Source organism: Salmo trutta, chromosome 13 (genome assembly GCF_901001165.1).
Source record: "Salmo trutta chromosome 13, fSalTru1.1, whole genome shotgun sequence".
In the NCBI taxonomy this organism is placed as follows: Eukaryota; Metazoa; Chordata; class Actinopteri; order Salmoniformes; family Salmonidae; genus Salmo; species Salmo trutta.
This window is the reverse complement of record NC_042969.1, coordinates 57,676,663-57,697,547: the sequence shown is the minus strand read 5'-3', so window position 1 is coordinate 57,697,547 and position 20,885 is coordinate 57,676,663. Positions and strand designations below refer to the sequence as shown.

The 20,885-nt window shown below is 41.6% G+C and overlaps 1 protein-coding gene across 1 annotated transcript in view; it reads right to left on the bottom strand.

The window, feature by feature from the left end:
- Positions 1-20,885, bottom strand: part of LOC115206160 (delta and Notch-like epidermal growth factor-related receptor) — a 70,663-nt gene that overhangs the window by 32,141 nt on the left and 17,637 nt on the right. The window contains 3 exon segments of the mRNA XM_029772811.1: positions 962-1,059; positions 1,365-1,594; positions 1,597-1,699. Of these exon segments, the coding sequence (XP_029628671.1) occupies positions 962-1,059; positions 1,365-1,594; positions 1,597-1,699 (431 nt within the window).

The following is a 20,885-nucleotide window of genomic DNA, read 5'->3' as shown; positions in this document are numbered from 1 at the left end:
GAGAGAGAGAGAGAGAGGGAGAGGTTAGGATAAACTGGGGAGAGGGCGGTTTGATAAACAGGGGGAGAGGGAGAGGTTAGGATAAACAGGAGAGGAGGGAGAGGTTAGGATAAACAGGAGAGAGAGGGAGAGGTTAGGATAAACAGGGGAGAGAGAGGGAGAGGTTAGGATAAACAGGGGAGAGAGAGAGAGGTTAGGATAAACAGGGGAGAGAGGGAGAGGTTAGGATAAACAGGAGAGAGAGGGAGAGGTTAGGATAAACAGGGGAGAGAGAGAGAGGTTAGGATAAACAGGGGAGAGAGGGAGAGGTTAGGATAAACAGGAGAGAGAGGGAGAGGTTTGGATAAACAGGAGAGAGAGGGAGAGAGGAAGAGGTTAGGATAAACAGGGGAGAGAGAGAGAGGTTAGGATAAACAGGGGAGAGAGGGAGAGGTTAGGATAAACAGGAGAGAGAGGGAGAGGTTAGGATAAACAGGGGAGAGAGAGAGAGGTTAGGATAAACAGGGGAGAGAGGGAGAGGTTAGGATAAACAGGAGAGAGAGAGAGGTTAGGATAAACAGGAGAGAGAGAGGTTAGGATAAACAGGGGAGAGGGGGAGAGGTTATGATAAACAGGGGAGAGAGAGAGAGGTTGGGATAAAACAGGAGAGAGAGGGAGAGGTTAGGATAAACAGGAGGAGAGAGGGAGAGGTTAGGATAAACAGGGGAGAGAGGGAGAGGTTAGGATAAACAGGGGAGAGAGGGAGAGGTTAGGATAAACAGGGGAGAGAGAGAGAGAGGGAGAGATTAGGATAAACAGGAGAGAGAGGGAGAGGTTAGGATAAACAGGAGAGAGAGGGAGAGGTTAGGATAAACAGGAGAGAGAGGGAGAGCACTATGCAAACACACACACACACACAAACATTTATATACACACACAGAGACACAAGCACACACACACAGGAAAGTACCAGTACTCTTACTTGATGGCAGTCTCCTCAGGCACCTCTAGAGAGAGAGTCAGAGTTCCAGAGGTCAGCTCACACAGCTCAGGACTCACACAATGCAGTCCCTCTGTCACCTGCAACAGGAACTCACACACACATACATACACATGCATGGACACACAGAGACAGGCATACACAGTCACAGAAACATTCACACATGCACACACATGCATGAACACACAGAGACACACATACACACTCACAGAAACACACACACACACATACAAACATACACACAAGAATGCACACATGAGGCAGCAAGAGGGTAAATGTCATTCTTTTATAAGACAAATGAAGAAGTTCTGTGAACTCTGAACCTAGCTAGCTGATCAGCTGGTCTGTTGTGACTAATAGAGTACAGGTAGCATTCATCTCTGACCTGTTCTTTCTCCCACTGCACCACCAAGAGTCTCTGTCCAGCCTTAGGCTGCCACGGCTGCAGCGTGGGAGGGGCCTGTGTTGTAGTGGACACCATGGTTGGCTGGGAGGGCTGAGGGGCGGTTGTGGGCATGGCGGGTGTGGCCTGTTCGGGGGCAGGGGGTGTGGCAGGGTCCCAATTGGAGACAGGCAGCGGGTCCAAAGGGTCCAAGGTGGCTTGCTCACACTTCTCCCCTTGTACCCCTCGCTGCACTCGCAGGTGTAAGCCTCGCCCTCACCACTGCGGCTACAGTTGCCATGGAAACAGGGGCTGCTGGCACAGGGGTCTGTGAAAAACTGACAACACAAAGAGGAGAGGGAAAATGACTAGATGACATGGGAAATAAAATGACAATTTCAGACTCAATATTCATTGTATATAAACCACTGTATATTATGGATGCATCTGAAATGACAACTCTTCCTCCATAGTGCACTCCTTTTGACCAGAGCTCTTTACTGTCCACTAACTACACCCTTTACAACCACTACTTCTGGTAAAAAGTAGTCCACTACATAGGGAATAGGGTGTCATTCGAGACACAGCCTGTATCCTCACTATTCTGTAACGTCCATCGCCATTGGCTCAGAGGATTCTTCCTTTGTCCATTATTAACACCTGGATCTTTATTACAACTTTTCCTGCTTAGGCTGCAAAACCTAAGTTTCTGCTACTGTTAGCACTTTCTGCTAACAGTAGCAGAAAGTGCAATGTTATACGGCAGTTCTATATTTATATAATGTAAGGGGGCTCAGTCTAAACTTTGGATAGTTCAGAAGGTGCTGAACTACCAGCCTAAACTCTCAAATCTCACTTTCTTCTATTTGTATTTGTATTTATTATAGATCCCCATTAGCTGCTGCCAAGGTAGCAGCTACTCTTCCTTGGGTCCAGTAAAATTAAGGCAGTTTATACAATTTTTAAAACATTACAATACAGTCACAGATTTCACAACACACTGTGTGCCCTCAGACCCCTACTCCATCACTACCACATATCTACAGTACTAAATCCATGCGTATGTGTGTGTATAGTGCGTATGTTATCGTGTGTGTATGAATGTGTCTGTGCCTATGTTTGTGTTGCTTCACAGTCCCCGCTGTTCCATAAGGTGTTTTTTAATCTGTTTCTTAAATCAAATTTTACTGCTTGCATCAGTTACTTGATGTGGAATAGAGTTCCACATAATCATGGCTCTATGTAGTACTGTGTGCCTCCCATAGTCTGTTCTGGACTTGGGGACTGTGAAGAGACCTCTTGTGTCATGTCTTGTGGGGTATGCATGGGTGTCCAAGCTGTGTGCCAGTAGTTCAAACAGACAGCTCAGTGCATTCAACATGTCAATACCTCTCATAAATACAAGCAGTGATGAAGTCAATCTCTCCTCCACTTTGAGCCAGGAGAGATTGACATGCATATTATAAATATTAGCTCTCTGTGTACATCCAAGGGCCAGCTGTGCTGCCCTGTTCTGAGTCCTTTATTGTGGCACCTGACCACATGACTGAACAGTAGTCAAGGTGCAACAAAACTAGGGCCTGTAGGACCTGCCTTGTTGATAGTGCTGTTAAAAAGGCAGAGCATCGCTTTATTATGGACAGACTTCTCATCTTAGCTACTAATGTATCAACATGTTTTGACCATGACAGTTTACAATCCAGGGTAATTCCAAGCAGTTTAGTCATCTCAACTTGCTCAATTTCCACATTATTTATTACAAGATTTAGTTGAGGTTTAGGGTTTAGTGAGTGTTTGTCCCAAATACAATGCTTTTAGTTTTATAAATATTTAGGGCTAACTCATTCCTTGCCACCCACTCTAAAACTAACTGCAACTTTTTGCTAAGTGTTGCAGTCATTTCAGTCGCTGTAGTAGCTGAAGTGTATATTGTTGGGTCATCCGCATGTCATGTCTCATCTCTCTTCTTTCATGTTCTTTTCCCTCTTTCTTGTCTTCTTTGCTTTTCACTATCTCTACTTGCTAAAGCCTGTTGCCAATATGTCCACTTGTCACATTCTAGCTTTGTTGTTGTATGTAAAGGCCACAACAAAATATCCATTAATGCTCAGCTACAAACAGATACTCAATCACTGGAGGCTCAAGGTTCCTCACGCACACATGACTTGACTGGACCGTGAGTCTCTTTCATGCTGCTTTATTCCACTAATAATTCACCATATTTGGAGAGAGAAAAAAAATCACTGAAGAGAAAAAAAAGCTCTGACAAAAGCATTTGAAGGTGAGAGAAGGTAAAGCTAAGCCATGTTGACTCCAGTCCAGGACACGTTGGTCATATTCATTAGCAGGGGTGGTGGAGTAACAGATTACAACAAAAAAACGGTAACTGTAATCTGTTACGTTACCAGCAAACATATTGTAATCAGATTAAGATACTTTTGAAAAACTAGATGATTACTTTCACATTCAGAAAGGATGTTTGCGAGAGATAAAAATTCTTGACACTTCTGTTTTCTCAATGACATTCAAATCAGTAATGAAAAAAGGCGCACATTTAAGTTTGTTCCACCTGAGCAAGGCTGACCACAAATCAGAGACCACTATGACGACACACCAAACGTGTTTGATGGATCGCGGGAAAAGGCTACAGTCCAAGCTATGTCTTCCAAAGGTACGACTGCTGTGGGCATCCAAAGATTATCCAATTTGAATAAAAGCTTGGAGGTAAGGATGACAGCAGTGGTGTAGTCTACGGCGATACGGATATAATTTACAGTTTTCTTCAAATGCTAGCAAGCATCGGTCAATACTGAAGCCACTTCTTCAAAACTCTTCACACAGTCTGCATTACCAACATGCATCTTGGCCAAACAGTGAATCTCACCTCCAAAACTCACTCAAACCACCAAAACACTTCATACATGTCGACCATAACACTGGCATCAGTTCTCACTCAGAAAGCATACATTATCACTCATAACACACTGACCTAAAAATCACTAACAGGGAGCATTACATAAATGAAGAACTTTTCTCTTTGAAGTTTGAATGATTTTTCACATAAATAAGTATTTCATTATAGAATAAGAATAACACCTTTTCAATTTGACTGTACTAAAGTATATGGAACAAGAATTAATCTGAAATTTGCTTCAATAGCCTTTCTTTTTTCTATATCTTCGCATATAGTAATTTAGTTGTGAAAAATAAAAATTAGACACAAAACGAATTCCAGAAATTCCAGGGCTGCAATAATAATTACAACAACAAAAACATGTCTAGTATAATCACCATTACTGTACATTACTGTGAGGGTTCTAGTTCTCATCAACATGTATAGTATAATCACCATTACTGTACATTACTGTGAGGGTTCTAGTTCTCATCATCATGTATAGTATAATCACCATTACTGTACATTACTGTGAGGGTTCTAGTTCTCATCAACATGTATAGTATAATCACCATTACTGTACATTACTGTGAGGGTTCTAGTTCTCATCAACATGTCTAGTATAATCACCATTACTGTACAGTACTGTGAGGGTTCTAGTTCTCATCAACATGTCTAGTATAATCACCATTACTGTACATTACTGTGAGGGTTCTAGTTCTCATCAACATGTCTAGTATAATCACCATTACTGTACATTACTGTGAGGGTTCTAGTTCTCATCAACATGTATAGTATAATCACCATTACTGTACAGTACTGTGAGGGTTCTAGTTCTCATCAACATGTCTAGTATAATCACCATTACTGTACAGTACTGTGAGGGTTCTAGTTCTCATCAACATGTATAGTATAATCACCATTACTGTACAGTACTGTGAGGGTTCTAGTTCTCATCAACATGTCTAGTATAATCACCATTACTGTACAGTACTGTGAGGGTTCTAGTTCTCATCAACATGTATAGTATAATCACCATTACTGTACAGTACTGTGAGGGTTCTAGTTCTCATCATCATGTATAGTATAATCACCATTACTGTACAGTACTGTGAGGGTTCTAGTTCTCATCAACATGTCTAGTATAATCACCATTACTGTACAGTACTCTGAGGGTTCTAGTTCTCATCAACATGTATAGTATAATCACCATTACTGTACAGTACTGTGAGGGTTCTAGTTCTCATCAACATGTATAGTATAATCACCATTACTGTACAGTACTGTGAGGGTTCTAGTTCTCATCATCATGTCTAGTATAATCACCATTACTGTACAGTACTGTGAGGGTTCTAGTTCTCATCAACATGTATAGTATAATCACCATTACTGTACAGTACCTGTGAGGGTTCTAGTTCTCATCAACATGTCTAGTATAATCACCATTACTGTACAGTACTGTGAGGGTTCTAGTTCTCATCAACATGTCTAGTATAATCACCATTACTGTACAGTACTATGAGGGTTCTAGTTCTCATCAACATGTATAGTATAATCACTCATACTGTACAGTACTATGAGGGTTCTAGTTCTCATCAACATGTCTAGTATAATCACCATTACTGTACAGTACTGTGAGGGTTCTAGTTCTCATCAACATGTCTAGTATAATCACCATTACTGTACAGTACTGTGAGGGTTCTAGTTCTCATCAACATGTATAGTATAATCACCATTACTGTACAGTACTGTGAGGGATCTAGTTCTCATCATCATGTATAGTATAATCACTCATACTGTACAGTACTGTGAGGGTTCTAGTTCTCATCATCATGTATAGTATAATCACCATTACTGTACAGTACTGTGAGGGTTCTAGTTCTCATCAACATGTATAGTATAATCACCATTACTGTACAGTACTGTGAGGGTTCTAGTTCTCATCATCATGTATAGTATAATCACCATTACTGTACAGTACTGTGAGGGTTCTAGTTCTCATCATAATTTATAGTATAATCACCATTACTGTACAGTACTGTGAGGGTTCTAGTTCTCAGCAACATGTCTAGTATAATCACCATTACTGTACAGTACCTGTGAGGGTTCTAGTTCTCATCAACATGTATAGTATAATCACTCATACTGTACAGTACTGTGAGGGTTCTAGTTCTCAACATGTCTAGTATAATCACTCATACTGTACAGTACTGTGAGGGTTCTAGTTCTCACCAACATGTATAGTATAATCACTCATACTGTACAGTACTGTGAGGGTTCTAGTTCTCATCAACATGTATAGTATAATCACTCATACTGTACAGTACTGTGAGGGTTCTAGTTCTCATCAACATGTATAGTATAATCACTCATACTGTACAGTACTGTGAGGGTTCTAGTTCTCATCAACATGTCTAGTATAATCACCATTACTGTACAGTACCTGTGAGGGTTCTAGTTCTCATCAACATGTCTAGTATAATCACCATTACTGTACAGTACTGTGAGGGTTCTAGTTCTCATCAACATGTCTAGTATAATCACCATTACTGTACAGTACTGTGAGGGTTCTAGTTCTCATCAACATGTCTAGTATAATCACCATTACTGTACAGTACTGTGAGGGTTCTAGTTCTCATCAACATGTCTAGTATAATCACCATTACTGTACAGTACTGTGAGGGTTCTAGTTCTCATCAACATGTATAGTATAATCACCATTACTGTACAGTACTGTGAGGGATCTAGTTCTCATCATCATGTCTAGTATAATCACTCATACTGTACAGTACTGTGAGGGTTCTAGTTCTCATCAACATGTATAGTATAATCACTCATACTGTACAGTACTGTGAGGGTTCTAGTTCTCATCAACATGTATAGTATAATCACCATTACTGTACAGTACATTGAGGGATGTAGTTCTCATCAACATGTATAGTATAATCACCATTACTGTACAGTACATTGAGGGATGTAGTTCTCATCAACATGTATAGTATAATCACCATTACTGTACAGTACTGTGAGGGATCTAGTTCTCATCAACATGTCTAGTATAATCACCATTACTGTACATTACTGTGAGGGTTCTAGTTCTCATCAACATGTCTAGTATAATCACCATTACTGTACAGTACTGTGAGGGATCTAGTTCTCATCAACATGTCTAGTATAATCACCATTACTGTACATTACTGTGAGGGTTCTAGTTCTCATCAACATGTCTAGTATAATCACCATTACTGTACAGTACTGTGAGGGTTCTAGTTCTCATCATCCTGTCTAGTATAATCACCATTACTGTACAGTACATTGAGGGATCTAGTTCTCTCTCTCTCCTGCATTTCATTCATTGGACAGTGCTGCATACATTGTAATGTTTGCTCCTCTCTGGCCTGGGACATCCACGGTTGCTCTCTGTCCAATCACATTTCTTCCCCTGCGGTAGGTTTATGCCAGGTGGAATCCAGCTTCATCCTCAAAGATGAATGTATTTTCAGTTTGCCTGGCTTCCATCTCCATTACTCTCTAAAATACAGTAAATCCACAGTTTTACAGTACTTTACATTATGCATAGCTGTGTATGTACTCTGTTTGGTTATTGAACAGACATATTGATACTGGAGTTCTTTACACGTTCACCGTTTCTCTTAAAGGGTACAGTGTACAACTGCTTCATCCTTATTTTATGTTTCTCTAGGACTCTGGCAATTGTCGTTGTGCTAACCGTTTTCACATTCCTAAAAGTGATCATGTCTCCCAGCACTCTGTCCCGAATTTCCCGCAGTTTTATTGCATTGTGACCAATTACCATGTCAACAATGGCAATTTCCTGCCGTCTGATAATATTCTGCCTCTCCCTCCTGTGGGAGGCAACCTTTGTATCCTACTGAAAAACAATCAATATATTTCAAAATGTCAGTACGTGTAAAAATGTGAACATACTGTATTGTACTGTAATATGTAGTTAAATTATCATTGAAGGATGCACATCTCACCTGTTGTTTTGCCGGAAAATTTGTACTATTGATGCAACTGTTGAACACTGCAGATTTGGTTGCACCCTTAAACCGGCCTCTCTTAAAGAGAGACCATGGTTTACAACATGGTCAATAATTTTGGCGCTTATCTCATCAGAGACCACCGCTCTTGGTATTCCTCTCCTTTGTCCTCCATGCATTCTCCCTCTCCCTGACACTCTTCTTTCCCCACCAACCTGTCTTCCTTGATCCATGTTTCTAAACTAAATCATTCCGAAGCCATCCTCTTTTGTCGGTTTGGTAACGAGACTAAAAACAGGACACTTGGGTAGGCTAACAGCTGAAATTGCAATCAGCTGTGTTAGGAATGATTAAATATTCTGCTGAGATTTTCTATATGTTTCAATCTGGTTACTGCAGAAATGCACGACATTTGCCATCATTCTGTTTGGAATTTGTTTTTAACATTTTTGGAAACAGTGTGTTATCATTTGAAAACGTGTTACAAATATATAGTTTTGCAGGTGGTGGAGTATGAATGAGAAAAGAGTTCATGGATTTTGGAGAATGTGGTCATTGAATGCATTTTGTGTGAAAGCAATGAAAAATGATTCACAGTTTGGTCCACATACACTTCTGTTTCACTGACTGTGTGAAGAGTTTTGACAATGTGACTTCAGTTTTGACCAATGCATGTAAGCAATTGAAAAAAAATGTAATATTGATCAAAGCATGCCATTCCATGAGCACAGCATTTATTTTTCAACTCGAATCAATGAGACCAATCAGTCCTCCATTAAGAACAAAATCATAGGGCTGGCTAATAAGTCCTTAATTTCATGCTCAGGTAAAACAATTTGGCTCTTCTATACGTTCATATTTCCAAGTCCTATTCTTGAAGCTCAAGGGGTATAACATTTATTGGAATGACTGGAATTCTGATAGACTTTGGTTTTTAATGTAAAGATATAATTTAATTGTATTATTATATGTAGTAGAAAGCGATGGGTTAGAAGAAGCCTACATAACCAACCCATAAAGTAAAATGTAACTTCCACATATGGCCAGCTATGTAAACTTTAACACTGATTTATCCTGCAATAGATGTCATTCAATTGGTAACCTACATTTTTGTCTTCCTCGAAAGCCTCTTAATAATTTTTTAAAAAGTAATCTAAAAGTATTGTTATCAGATTACGTTACTGAGTTTGGGTTGTCCAAAAGTTACGTTACTGATTACAATTTTGGACAGGTAACTAGCAACTGTAACAGATTACATTTACAAAGTAACCTACCCAACCCTGTTCATTAGGCACCTAATGGAAAACGGACTGAAACAAGGAGAGACTACCTGAATTTGTCCAAAAATAAACACTTTTTGTTTCCGTTGCAAAACGTTTTGTCACAGTGTGCCCTTAATGAATACGACCCTTGCCTTTGTTAAAGTGTGACAGACGGTTCTTACATGAGTCAGTAATCTTGCTACCCACCACAGAATCTTAGAACCACCATATATCTGCCAACCCAGGCAGCCACACAGTTCAAACGTGTGTGTCACTCCGTTCCTATTAGCAAAGGAAAGAGTGTGTGTGAACAGCATGCTGATGATACTCATGTAGAATCCCCAAGTTTGTGTGTGTCTGTGTGTGAGAGATTGTGTGTGAGAGCGTCATTAACAGCCCTGCTCTCCCAATGACTGACTCACAGCTCATTAGCACTAAACTCTCTCAAATGTTTTCTCATGAGGACCTAGCAGACACACTTACAGCACTACAGAGGAAGAGCACAGTGGCCCAACAGCCCACTCCACAACCCCTCAGAGAGACTGCTGACCTGATCACACAGCTGTAGCACGGCCCACAGACCTAGCCACCGCAACCAAGACACACTAGGAAAGCTGTCTCTCTGACGGCTAGCATCACATTCCCTCTAGATACAGTATGTAGGCTAACATCGCTAAAGGCACCACACACACACACAACACAGTATCAACATAGTATAGAAATGTGTCACAAACTGTCGCCTACGGAACTGACATCATATAGCAAACACCCAACATACTCGTCAGTTTCTCTGGATGTATAAATGGTAAAGCTGTTGGTGCAATTGGCTTGCCTACTTCTCTTGATAGGCAACCACTGCCTACACAGGGACAACAGTGTGAATTAGCGAGTCTATTAGCTCACAGAGGCACAGAACAATAACAACCAACATACGCAACAAGCACTAACTACAGTTGAAGTCGGAAGTTTACATACACCTTAGTCGAACACCTTAGTTGAATACATTTAAACTCAGTTTTTCACAATTCCTAGTTTAAAAAAAAAATAGTTAATCCTAGTTTAAAAAAAAATCACTGTCTTGGGTCAGTTAGGATCACCACTTTATTTTAAGAATGTGAAATGTCAGAATAATAGTAGAGAGAATGATTTATTTCAGCTTTGATTTCTTTCATCACATTCCCAGTGGGTCAGAAGTTTACATACATTCAATGAGTATTTGGTAGCATTGCCTTTAAATTGTTTAACTTGGGTAAAACATTTTGGGTAGCCTTCCACAAGCTTCCCACAATAAGTTGGGTGAATTTTGGCCCATTCCTCCTGACACTCCTGATGTAACTGAGTCAGGTTTGTAGACCTCCTTGCTCGCACACGCTTTTTCAGTTCTGCCCACAAATTCCCTATAGGATTGAGGTCAGGGCTTTGTGATGGCCACTCCAATACCTTGACTTTGTTGTCCTTAAGCCATTTTGCCACAACTTTGGAAGTATGATTGGGGTCATTGTGCATTTGGAAGACCCATTTGCGACCAAGCTTTAACATCCTGACTGATGTCTTGAGATGTTGCTTCAATATATCCACATAATTGTCCTTCTTCATGATGCCATCTGTTTTGTGAAGTGCCCCAGTCCCTCCTGCAGCAAAGCACCCCCACAACATGATGCTGCCACCCCCGTGCTTCACGGTTGGGGTGGTGTTCTTCGGCTTGCAAACATCCCCCTTTTTCTTCCAAACATAACGATGGCCATTATGGCCAAACACTTCTATTTTTGTTTCATCAGACCAGAGGACATTTCTCCAAAAAGTACAATCTTTGTCCCCATGTTCAGTTGCAAACCGTAGTCTGACTTTTTTATGGTGGTTTTGGAGCAGTGGCTTCTTCCTTGCTGAGCGGCCTTTCAGGTTATGTCGATATAGAACTCGTTTTACTGTGGATATAGATTATGTTGTACCTGTTTCCTCCAGCATCTTCACAGGGTCCTTTGCTGTTGTTCTGAAATTGATTTGCACTTTTCGCACCAAAGTACGTTCATCTCTAGGAGACAGAACGCGTCTCCTTCCTGAGCGGTATGACGGGTGCGTGGTCCCATGGTGTTTATACTTGGGTACTATTGTTTGTACAGATGAACGTGGTACCTTCAGGTATTTGGAAATTGCTCCGAAGGATGAACCAGACTTGTGGAGGTCTCCAATGTTTTTTCTGAGGTCTTGGCTGATTTCTTTTGATTTTCCCATGATGCCAAGCAAAGAGGCACTGAGTTTGAAGGTAGGCCTTGAAATACATCCACAGGTACACCTCCAATTGACTCAAATGATGTCAATTAGCCTATCAGAAGCTTCTAAAGCCATGACATCGTTTTCTGGAATTTTCCAAGCTGTTTAAAGGCACAGTTAACTTAGTGTATGTAAACTTCTGAATTATAAGTGAAATAATCTGTCTGTAAACAATTGTTGGAAAAAATGTCCTAACCGACTTGCCAAAACTATTGATTGTTAATAAGAAATTTGTGGAGTGGTTGAAAAATGAGTTTTAATGACTCCAACCTAAGTGTATGTAAACTTCTGACTTTAACTGTACTGTATATTTCCACATGGGCCACGAACAAAAAGATCTAAAGATATTTTGGAGAAAAAATGCTTCACAAGTAGAAATGATCAACTTGCTAATTGAAGCGAATAAGGATCAATACTATTGAAAGAAGATAGTACTCCATTAAGCAACTGGCATCATCAATTTGAGTTGGTGGAAAAAGTGGGATGAGATACTGGCCATTCTCCAGCCCCTCACACACATACACACACACACACACACACCATTTATAATGGAATTGCTCAGCAGTAGAAGCGACAGAGCTGTCTTCAAACAGAACTACTACGGTAACCAAAATGAACAAGCTCACTCTTACTGAGTGATTTATTCATTCAGTAAAACATACTGAATTATAGATGGCATAGAGATAAATGAAAGTGAAAGTGTGTAGGGTATAACGGTAATAAAGTTTTAATGTACAATATATGGAGTCAGGATTTGTAAAATTTGATAATCAAATAAAATGTTATTTGTCACATGCGCTGATTACAACTGATTACAATGAAATGCTTACTTACAAGCCCTTAACCAAAAATGCAGTTTTAAGAAAAATAAGTGTTAAGTAAAAAATAGATAAGTAAAAAATAAAAAATAAAAGTTTTAAGTAATTAGAGAGCAGCAGTAAAATAACAATAGCGAGGCTACATCAGCGGGTACCGGTACAGAGTCAATGTGCAGGGGCACTGCTTAGTCGAGGTAATTGAGGTTATATGTACATGTAGGTAGAGTTAAAGTGACTATGCATAGATAATAACAGAGAGTAGCAGCAGCGTGTGTGTGTGTGTGGGGGGGGGGCAATGCAAATAGTCTGGGTAGCCATTTGATTACCTGTTCAGGAGTCTTATGGCTTGGGGGTAGAAGCTGTTAAGAAGTCTTTTGAACCTAGACTTGGCGCTGCGGTACCGCATGCCGTGCGGTAGCAGAGAGAACAGTCCATGACTAGGGTGGCTGGAGTCTTTGACAATTTTTAGGACCTTCCTCTGACACCACCTGGTATAGAGGTCCTGGATGGCAGGAAGCTTGGCCCCAGTGATGTACTTGGCCGTACGCACTACCTTCTGTAGTGCCTTGCGGTCAGAGGCTGAGCAGTTGCCATACCAGGCAGTGATGCAACCAGTCTGGATGCTCTCGATGGTGCAGCTGTAGTCCACAATCATCTCCTTTATCTTGATCACGTTGAGGGCAAGGTTGTGTTCCTGGCACCACACTGCCAGGTCTCTGACCTCCTCCTTATAGGCTGTCTCATCGTTGTCGGTGATCAGGCCTACCACTGTTGTCATCAGCAAACTTGATGATGGTGTTGGAGTCTTGCCTGGCCATGCAGTCATGAGTGAATAGGGAGTACAGGAGGGGACCACGCACCCCTGAGGGGCCCCCGTGTTGAGGATCAGCGTGGCTGATGTGTTGTTACCTACCCTTACCACCTGGGGGCGGCCCGTCAGGAAGTCCAGGATCCAGTTGCAAAGGGAGGTGTTTTGTCCCAGGGTGATGTGCTTTGAGTGCACTATGGTGTTGAACGCTGAACTGTAGTCAATGAATAGCATTCTCACACTGGATCTGTTGGGGCGGTATGCAAATTGGAGTGGGTCTAGGGTTTCTGGGATAATAGTGTTGATGTGAGCCATGACCAGCCTTTCAAAGCACTTCATTTGTTATTTATTTATTTTTATTTCACCTTTATTTAAAAGACACAAAATTGCACTATTGGTTAGGGGACCGTGAAAGAGCAGCCATCTCCTCTGGCACCATTATAGTAAGACCTGGAGGAACTCTCAGTTAGTCCTGGTGCTACAACACCTGGCCAAGTTTATTCAGGTCTGAGACTAGCACCACGGGGCCACCACATTGGACAGAGGTTTAACAGTGGGCCTGGAGCATGGCCAGTGAGATCAGCAGGCCTGTAAAGGTTGATAATTGGGCCTGGCCCATTTATCCAGTTTATCAGCCAGTCAATGTTTATGGCTGAGTCATCTGTGCCGTGGGTGAGGCTGCAGGGGCAGCCGGCGGGGGCGATTTAATGGCAAACTGGTTCACCCGCCCACAGGCCACACTAAGGAAGATGGAAGATGTTTAGGAAGATGTAAGGCAAGCCTATACCTTAGTGACAAATATGAAAACATGCTTACGAGCACACAAACAACTCAATGCACCAACCATCGGCTTGTAAAGTTCTGGCAATACTGGAACAGTATTTTTCTAAAACAAAGAGCATTCTGTCTTGAACATGATTATTATCTGATAATCTGTGAAGCCAATATGGCCGTTCAACATGATGTCTAAAATTATTTTGAAACTATTTTATAACGACATATCCGTGTTGCCATAGCTACAGTAGCTACATAACTGGAAAGTAATTAGCCTTTGTGCAAAAACCATTGTGTGTGTGTGTGTGTACATGAGAGACAGAGAGAGCGAGAGACAGACAGACAGACAGACAGACAGACAGACAGACAGACAGACAGACAGACAGACAGACAGACAGACAGACAGACAGACAGACAGACAGACAGACAGACAGACAGACAGACAGACAGATAGACAGACAGACAGAGACAGATAGACAGAGAGAAAGACAGACAGAGACAGATAGACAGAGAGAAAGACAGACAGAGACAGATAGAGAGACAGCCAGAGACAGATAGACACAGAGAGAGCACAGTAAAGTAGTAAGAGTACACACACGTATCTGAGGGTCGTTTTTCACAAAGAACGACAACCCTTGATAGACAGCCAGCTCCATCACGTCACACTGAAATTACTCTTCAGACACAGAGAGAGACAGCCAGAAACACAGAGACATGTCTGTGAGATCAGACAAACAGTCTGATCTCTTAGGCACCGCTAATAGATGCTTTTCCTGAATGCCTCCTGGTACTGCTGACTATCCTCTTGTTGAGGAGGCGCCCAGGACATTAGCATCTATTAGCATAACTCAGCAGCACCCAGAAAGACATGAAACTGTCACATAAAAGTTTCACCAGACACCGCCTCAGGGACACAGACGCATTTTCCACGCCAGAGAAGATTTTATTGTTTGTGTGTGCATGCCCAGGCACTGATAGCGAGAGTTAGTTGGCTGTCTCTCTGATAGTTCTATCAGCCGTAAAGCGATCAGTCGGACGAACGCAATTATAATATCTCCAAACAGCTGTTGAGAATGAGAGCTATTCTCCCCCAAATAAATCTCCTGGTTCCACTTTGAAACATTCTCAATCACTGCTTCTGAATGTTGGTATCGTACTCCTTGGGAGAATTTAACATGTCAAAACTCTTACTTATACGATAGCTTAAAGTAAATGCCAAGTATAATACCAATATTTTCCCTCTCTTTCTTCCTCCTCAAAAATATCCGCTCAAGCTCTGTCAGGTTGGATGGGGAGCGTCAATTCCAGTCTCTGGCTGGGCCACTCAAGGATATTCAAAGACTTGACATTCAAAGTCCCCGAAACAACTCCTGTGTTGTCTTGGCTGTGTGCTTAGGGTTGTTGTCCTGTTGGAAGCTGAACCTTCGCTCCAGTCTGATGTCCTGGGCACTCTGGAGCAGGTTTTCATCAAGGATCTCTCTGTACTTTGCTCCGTTCATCTTTCCCTCAATCCTGACTAGTCTCCTAGTCAATGACGCTGAAAAACGTCCCCACAGCATGATGCTGCCACCACCATGCTTCACCCTAGGGATGGTGCCAGTTTTCCTCCAGACGTGATGCCTGGAATTCAGGACAAAAAGTTAAATCTTGGTTTCATCAGACCAGAGAATCTTTTCTCATGGTCTGAGAGTCATTTAGGTGTATTTTGGCAAACCAAGCAGGCTGTCATATGCCTTTTATTGAGGAGTGTCTTCCGTCTGGCCACTCTACCATAAAGGCCTGATTGGTGGAGTGCTGCAGAAATGGTTGTCCTTCTGGAAGGTTCTCCCATCTCCACAGAGGAACTCTGGAGTGTCAGAGTGACCATCGGGTTATTGGTCACCTCCCTCACCAAGGCCCTTCTCCCCCGATTGCTCAGTTTGGCCCGGTGGCCAGCTCTACGTAGAGTCTGGGTGGTTCCAAACTTCTTTGATTTAAGAATGATGGAGGCCACTGTGTTCTTGGGGACCTTAATGTTGCAGAAATGTTTTGGTACCCTTCCCCAGATCTGTGCCTCGACACAATCCTGTCTTGGAGCTCTACTGACAATTCCTTCAACCCCATGGCTTGTTTTTTGCTCTAACATGCACTGTCAACGGTGGGACCTTATATAGACAGGTTTGTGCCTTTCCAAATCATGTCCAATCAATGAAATTTACCACAGGTGGACTCCAATCAAGTTGTAGAAACATCAGTGGAAGGATGATCAATGGAAACAGGATGCACCTGAGCTCAATTTTGAGTCTCATAGCAAAGGTTCTGAATACTTATGTAAATATGGTATTTCATTTTAAAAAGATTTATACATTTACTAAAATTTCTAAAACCTGTTTTTGCTTTTTCATTATGGGGTATTGTGTGTAGATTTATGAGGAAAAAACATTCATTTAATAAATGTTTAAATAAGGCTGTAAAAAAAAGTAAAGGGGTCTGAATTCCGAATGCACTGTAACTCCTAGTGATGGTGTGCCATGGACAAATGAGTAACAGTCCAAGCTAGAGAGAGTCTCCAGTTAGGCACCCCCTTCACAGTCTCTCATCACAACAACCCCACTCTATAAAACCAATCTACTATTCACCAGAGTCCTCCAGCGTTCACTGTTCATATTGACAGAGCTGATACACCATTCATCACAGAGCTCTAGGAGTTACAATCATGCCCTGTAGCACTCACTTCTGTTATCCAGGAGGCTGATGTGTGTATTGTTGTAAATTGTTAGATACTTCTGCACCGTTGGAGCTAGGAACACAACCATTTCGCTACACCCGCAATAACAACTGCTAAATATGTGTATGTGACCAATAAAATTTGATTTGATTTATTCGGTCATCAACACTGGTCAAATATGGCCAGTAATCACACAGCATGCTCTCCACTTAATGTATCCTTTATTCAGTACAACACGGGAGCTGGTGTGCTGTTACTCTAGCACTCCCCTACCACCTTCACACTACTGCTGTTTTATCCCATCTTCATTAGAGCTCTCGCTCGCCATCCCTTCCTCCCCCTCCTCCTCCTCCCTGTCTTCCCCCGCAAAACATGGTGGAATCTGATAACTACCTTCACACCAATCTGTTGATTCACTCCTTTTGGCTGCTTTGGGATGGAGCATAATTAGGAAATGGAGGCAGCATGCATCTAAAATTCGCTAGTCAGTCACACGGCACAAGCTTGCTCACACAAATAAACAAACAAACAAACACACACTAATGAAGCTGTTCTGTCAGATAAGTGTAATTGGGATAGTGACCCCGAGAATGAACAGGATTCCCTTAAATAAAGAGGGGGGAAAGGACTCAATAATAGACTGTCAGGGATGGAGCATTAGCAAACCGGGGACAAAGATACTTTCTGGATGGTGTAATCTCATGACGCAGGTAAAAAAAAACTGAACAGGCTACAGTACAGGCTACAGGCTACAGTACAGGCTACAGGCTACAGTATAGGTTACAGGCTACAGTACAGGCTACAGGCTACAGTACAGGTTACAGGCTACAGTACAGGCTACAGGCTACAGTACAGGTTACAGGCTACAGTGCAGGTTACAGGCAACAGTACAGGTTACAGGCTACAGTACAGGCTACAGACTACAGTACAGGTTACAGACTACAGTACAGGTTACAGGCTACAGTACAGGCTACAGGCTACAGTATAGGCTACATTACAGGCTACAGTACAGGTTACAGGCTACAATACAGGTTACAGGCTACAGTATAGGCTACAGCACAGGCTACAGTATAGGCTACATTACAGGCTACAGTACACTGTGCACAAAAGCTACAGTACAGGTTACAGGCTACAGTACAGGCTACAGTATAGGCTACATTACAGGCTACAGTACAGGCTACAGGCTACAGTACACACTACAGGCTACAGTACAGGTTACAGGCTACAATACAGGTTAGAGGCTACAGTACAGGCTACAGCATAGGCTACATTACAGGCTACAGTACACTGTGCACAACAGCTACAGTACGTGTATGGCACCAGAAGAATGTCCTTCCTCATAGTGTATGTTAGCCTCAGTGTTTCCCATCATGCAGTTCATCATACTCTCCTCTGTAGCATGTTTTTTTAGAGAGCATGTCATAAGCTGTGGTTTAGCAGGGTAAAACATTTTTGTGGGCGTGCAGGAGTTTGAACCGCATCAGTCACATGTTCTCAAATGTGAGAGAACTTTGGAAGGAAATATTGAGAGAATGTTCCAAAATGTTACAGTTGGAGGTCCAGCAGCTGCTTCTATTGGAGCCAGTGTTCCAGAATCCAGACCAGACCAGACTGGAGATGAGATTTATTAGAGACATCAGGTGGAACGCAGAGGGAGTGTTAAACTACTCATTAGCGACAAACCTGGATCTTGTCTCTGATAGACAGTAACTCTTAGTGAGTAGAGTGATGTGAAACATGGCAGGTCAATATACCACTAATGATGCACACACACACACACACACACACACACACACACACACACACACAATAAGCCTGAACATTGGTGCTTTTTGGGTCATGAAGGTCTAGACCGAAGATCTACTGACCGAAACTCAAGTTCCTTTTTTATGTCTTTCGGACATTGCATTGACACAGCCAACATCGTATCCCATCTGAATCTCAGACATACATTCTCTAGTGAAAGCAATCACCATTGTAATGGACAGCCATTCCACATTACAGAGTTAATATTAACAGAGAAACAAGTCTTTTTGGCAAAGATTCCTGTCAACCTCTGTTAGTCTGCGATCAAAGCATGATCATTTCAGACTCCATCAGAGTCTGTCTTTGTCCGGGTGATTGACAGAGACTGACACCTGTCAGAGACTATGAGAACTTGGGTGAGAACAAGTAGAAAAGTACATTTCGAAATAGAATCTGAAATCGTGAGGAGAACCCACCCAGAGAGATGACAACTACAGTACAAACTACCATGCTGTAATGCTGCTGGGTGGCGGGATAGTGAATACTCATACGGCCAGGAGTTTGTCCCGGCCACATGACCCGATTAGAAAAAACTTGTAGACCAGGTGGGGTAGATCAGCTTTAGTATTGAAGATAGCTTGTAGGTTCTATCAATTGAATTGTTTGCTTCCATGGTGTGAGTAGAGACATATCTCTCACCTGGTTATAACCTGGTTACCACACAGAACTAACAACTTCCAATCATGAAAGACATAGTGTGTGTACCAAATGGCAACCTATTCCCTATATTGTGCACTACCTTTGACCAGGGCCCTATGGGGCAGCCTATCAGGCTCCCTGAATGGCTGGAGAGCGCGCGGACACAATCTAGTTTTTAATGTTCTCTATTTCTGCACATGAAAGAGTTGGCCCTCCCTCACACACTCACTTCCCCCTGAGCCCTCTGGTCTGTGGCATCAAAGAACGCGCTTAAAAATCGGATCCATGGAAATCCCATAAACACCTTCAAACACTGGGGGAAACACCAGTCTTGTTGCATTACAGTTTTCTTCAATTGCTAGCAAGCATCGGTCAATACTGAAGCCACTTCTTCAAAACTCTTCACACAGTCTGCATTACCAACATGCATCTTGGCCAAACAGTGAATCTCACCTCCAAAACTCACTCAAACCACCAAAACACTTCATACATGTCTCAAAAAAAGCTTGATCGACCATAACACTGGCATCAGTTCTCACTCAGAAAGCATACATTATCACTCATAACACACTGACCTAAAAATCACTAACAGGGAGCATTACATAAATGAGGAACTTTTCTCTTTGAAGTTTGAATGATTTTTCACATAAATAAGTATTTCATTATAGAATAAGAATAACACCTTTTCAATTTGACTGTACTAAAGTATATGGAACAAGAATGAATCAGAAATCCAGCAATTTGCTTCAACAGCATTTCTTTTTTCTACATCTTTGCATATAGTAATTTAGTTGCATATAGTAAAAAGTTCAAAGAAAAACAAATTCCGGAAATTCCAGGGCTGCAATAATAATTACAACAAATCATCATGTATAGTATAATCACTCATTACTGTACAGTACTGTGAGGGTTCTAGTTCTCATCAACATGTATAGTATAATCACCATTACTGTACAGTACTGTGAGGGTTCTAGTTCTCATCAACATGTATAGTATAATCACCATTACTGTACAGTACTGTGAGGGTTCTAGTTCTCATCAACATGTATAGTATAATCACTCATACTGTACAGTACTGTGAGGGTTCTAGTTCTCATCAACATGTATAGTATAATCACCATTACTGTATAGTACTGTGAGGGTTCTAGTTCTCATCATCATGTCTAGTATAATCACTCATACTGTACAGTACTGTGAGGGTTCTAGTTCTCATCAACATGTCTAGTATAATCACTCATACTGTACAGTACTGTGAGGGTTCTAGTTCTCATCAACATGTATAGTATAATCACTCATACTGTACAGTACTGTGAGGGTTCTAGTTCTCATCAACATGTATAGTATAATCACCATTACTGTACAGTACTGTGAGGGTTCTAGTTCTCATCCACATGTATAGTATAATCACTCATACTGTACAGTACTGTGAGGGTTCTAGTTCTCATCAACATGTCTAGTATAATCACTCATACTGTACAGTACTGTGAGGGTTCTAGTTCTCATCAACATGTATAGTATAATCACCATTACTGTACAGTACTG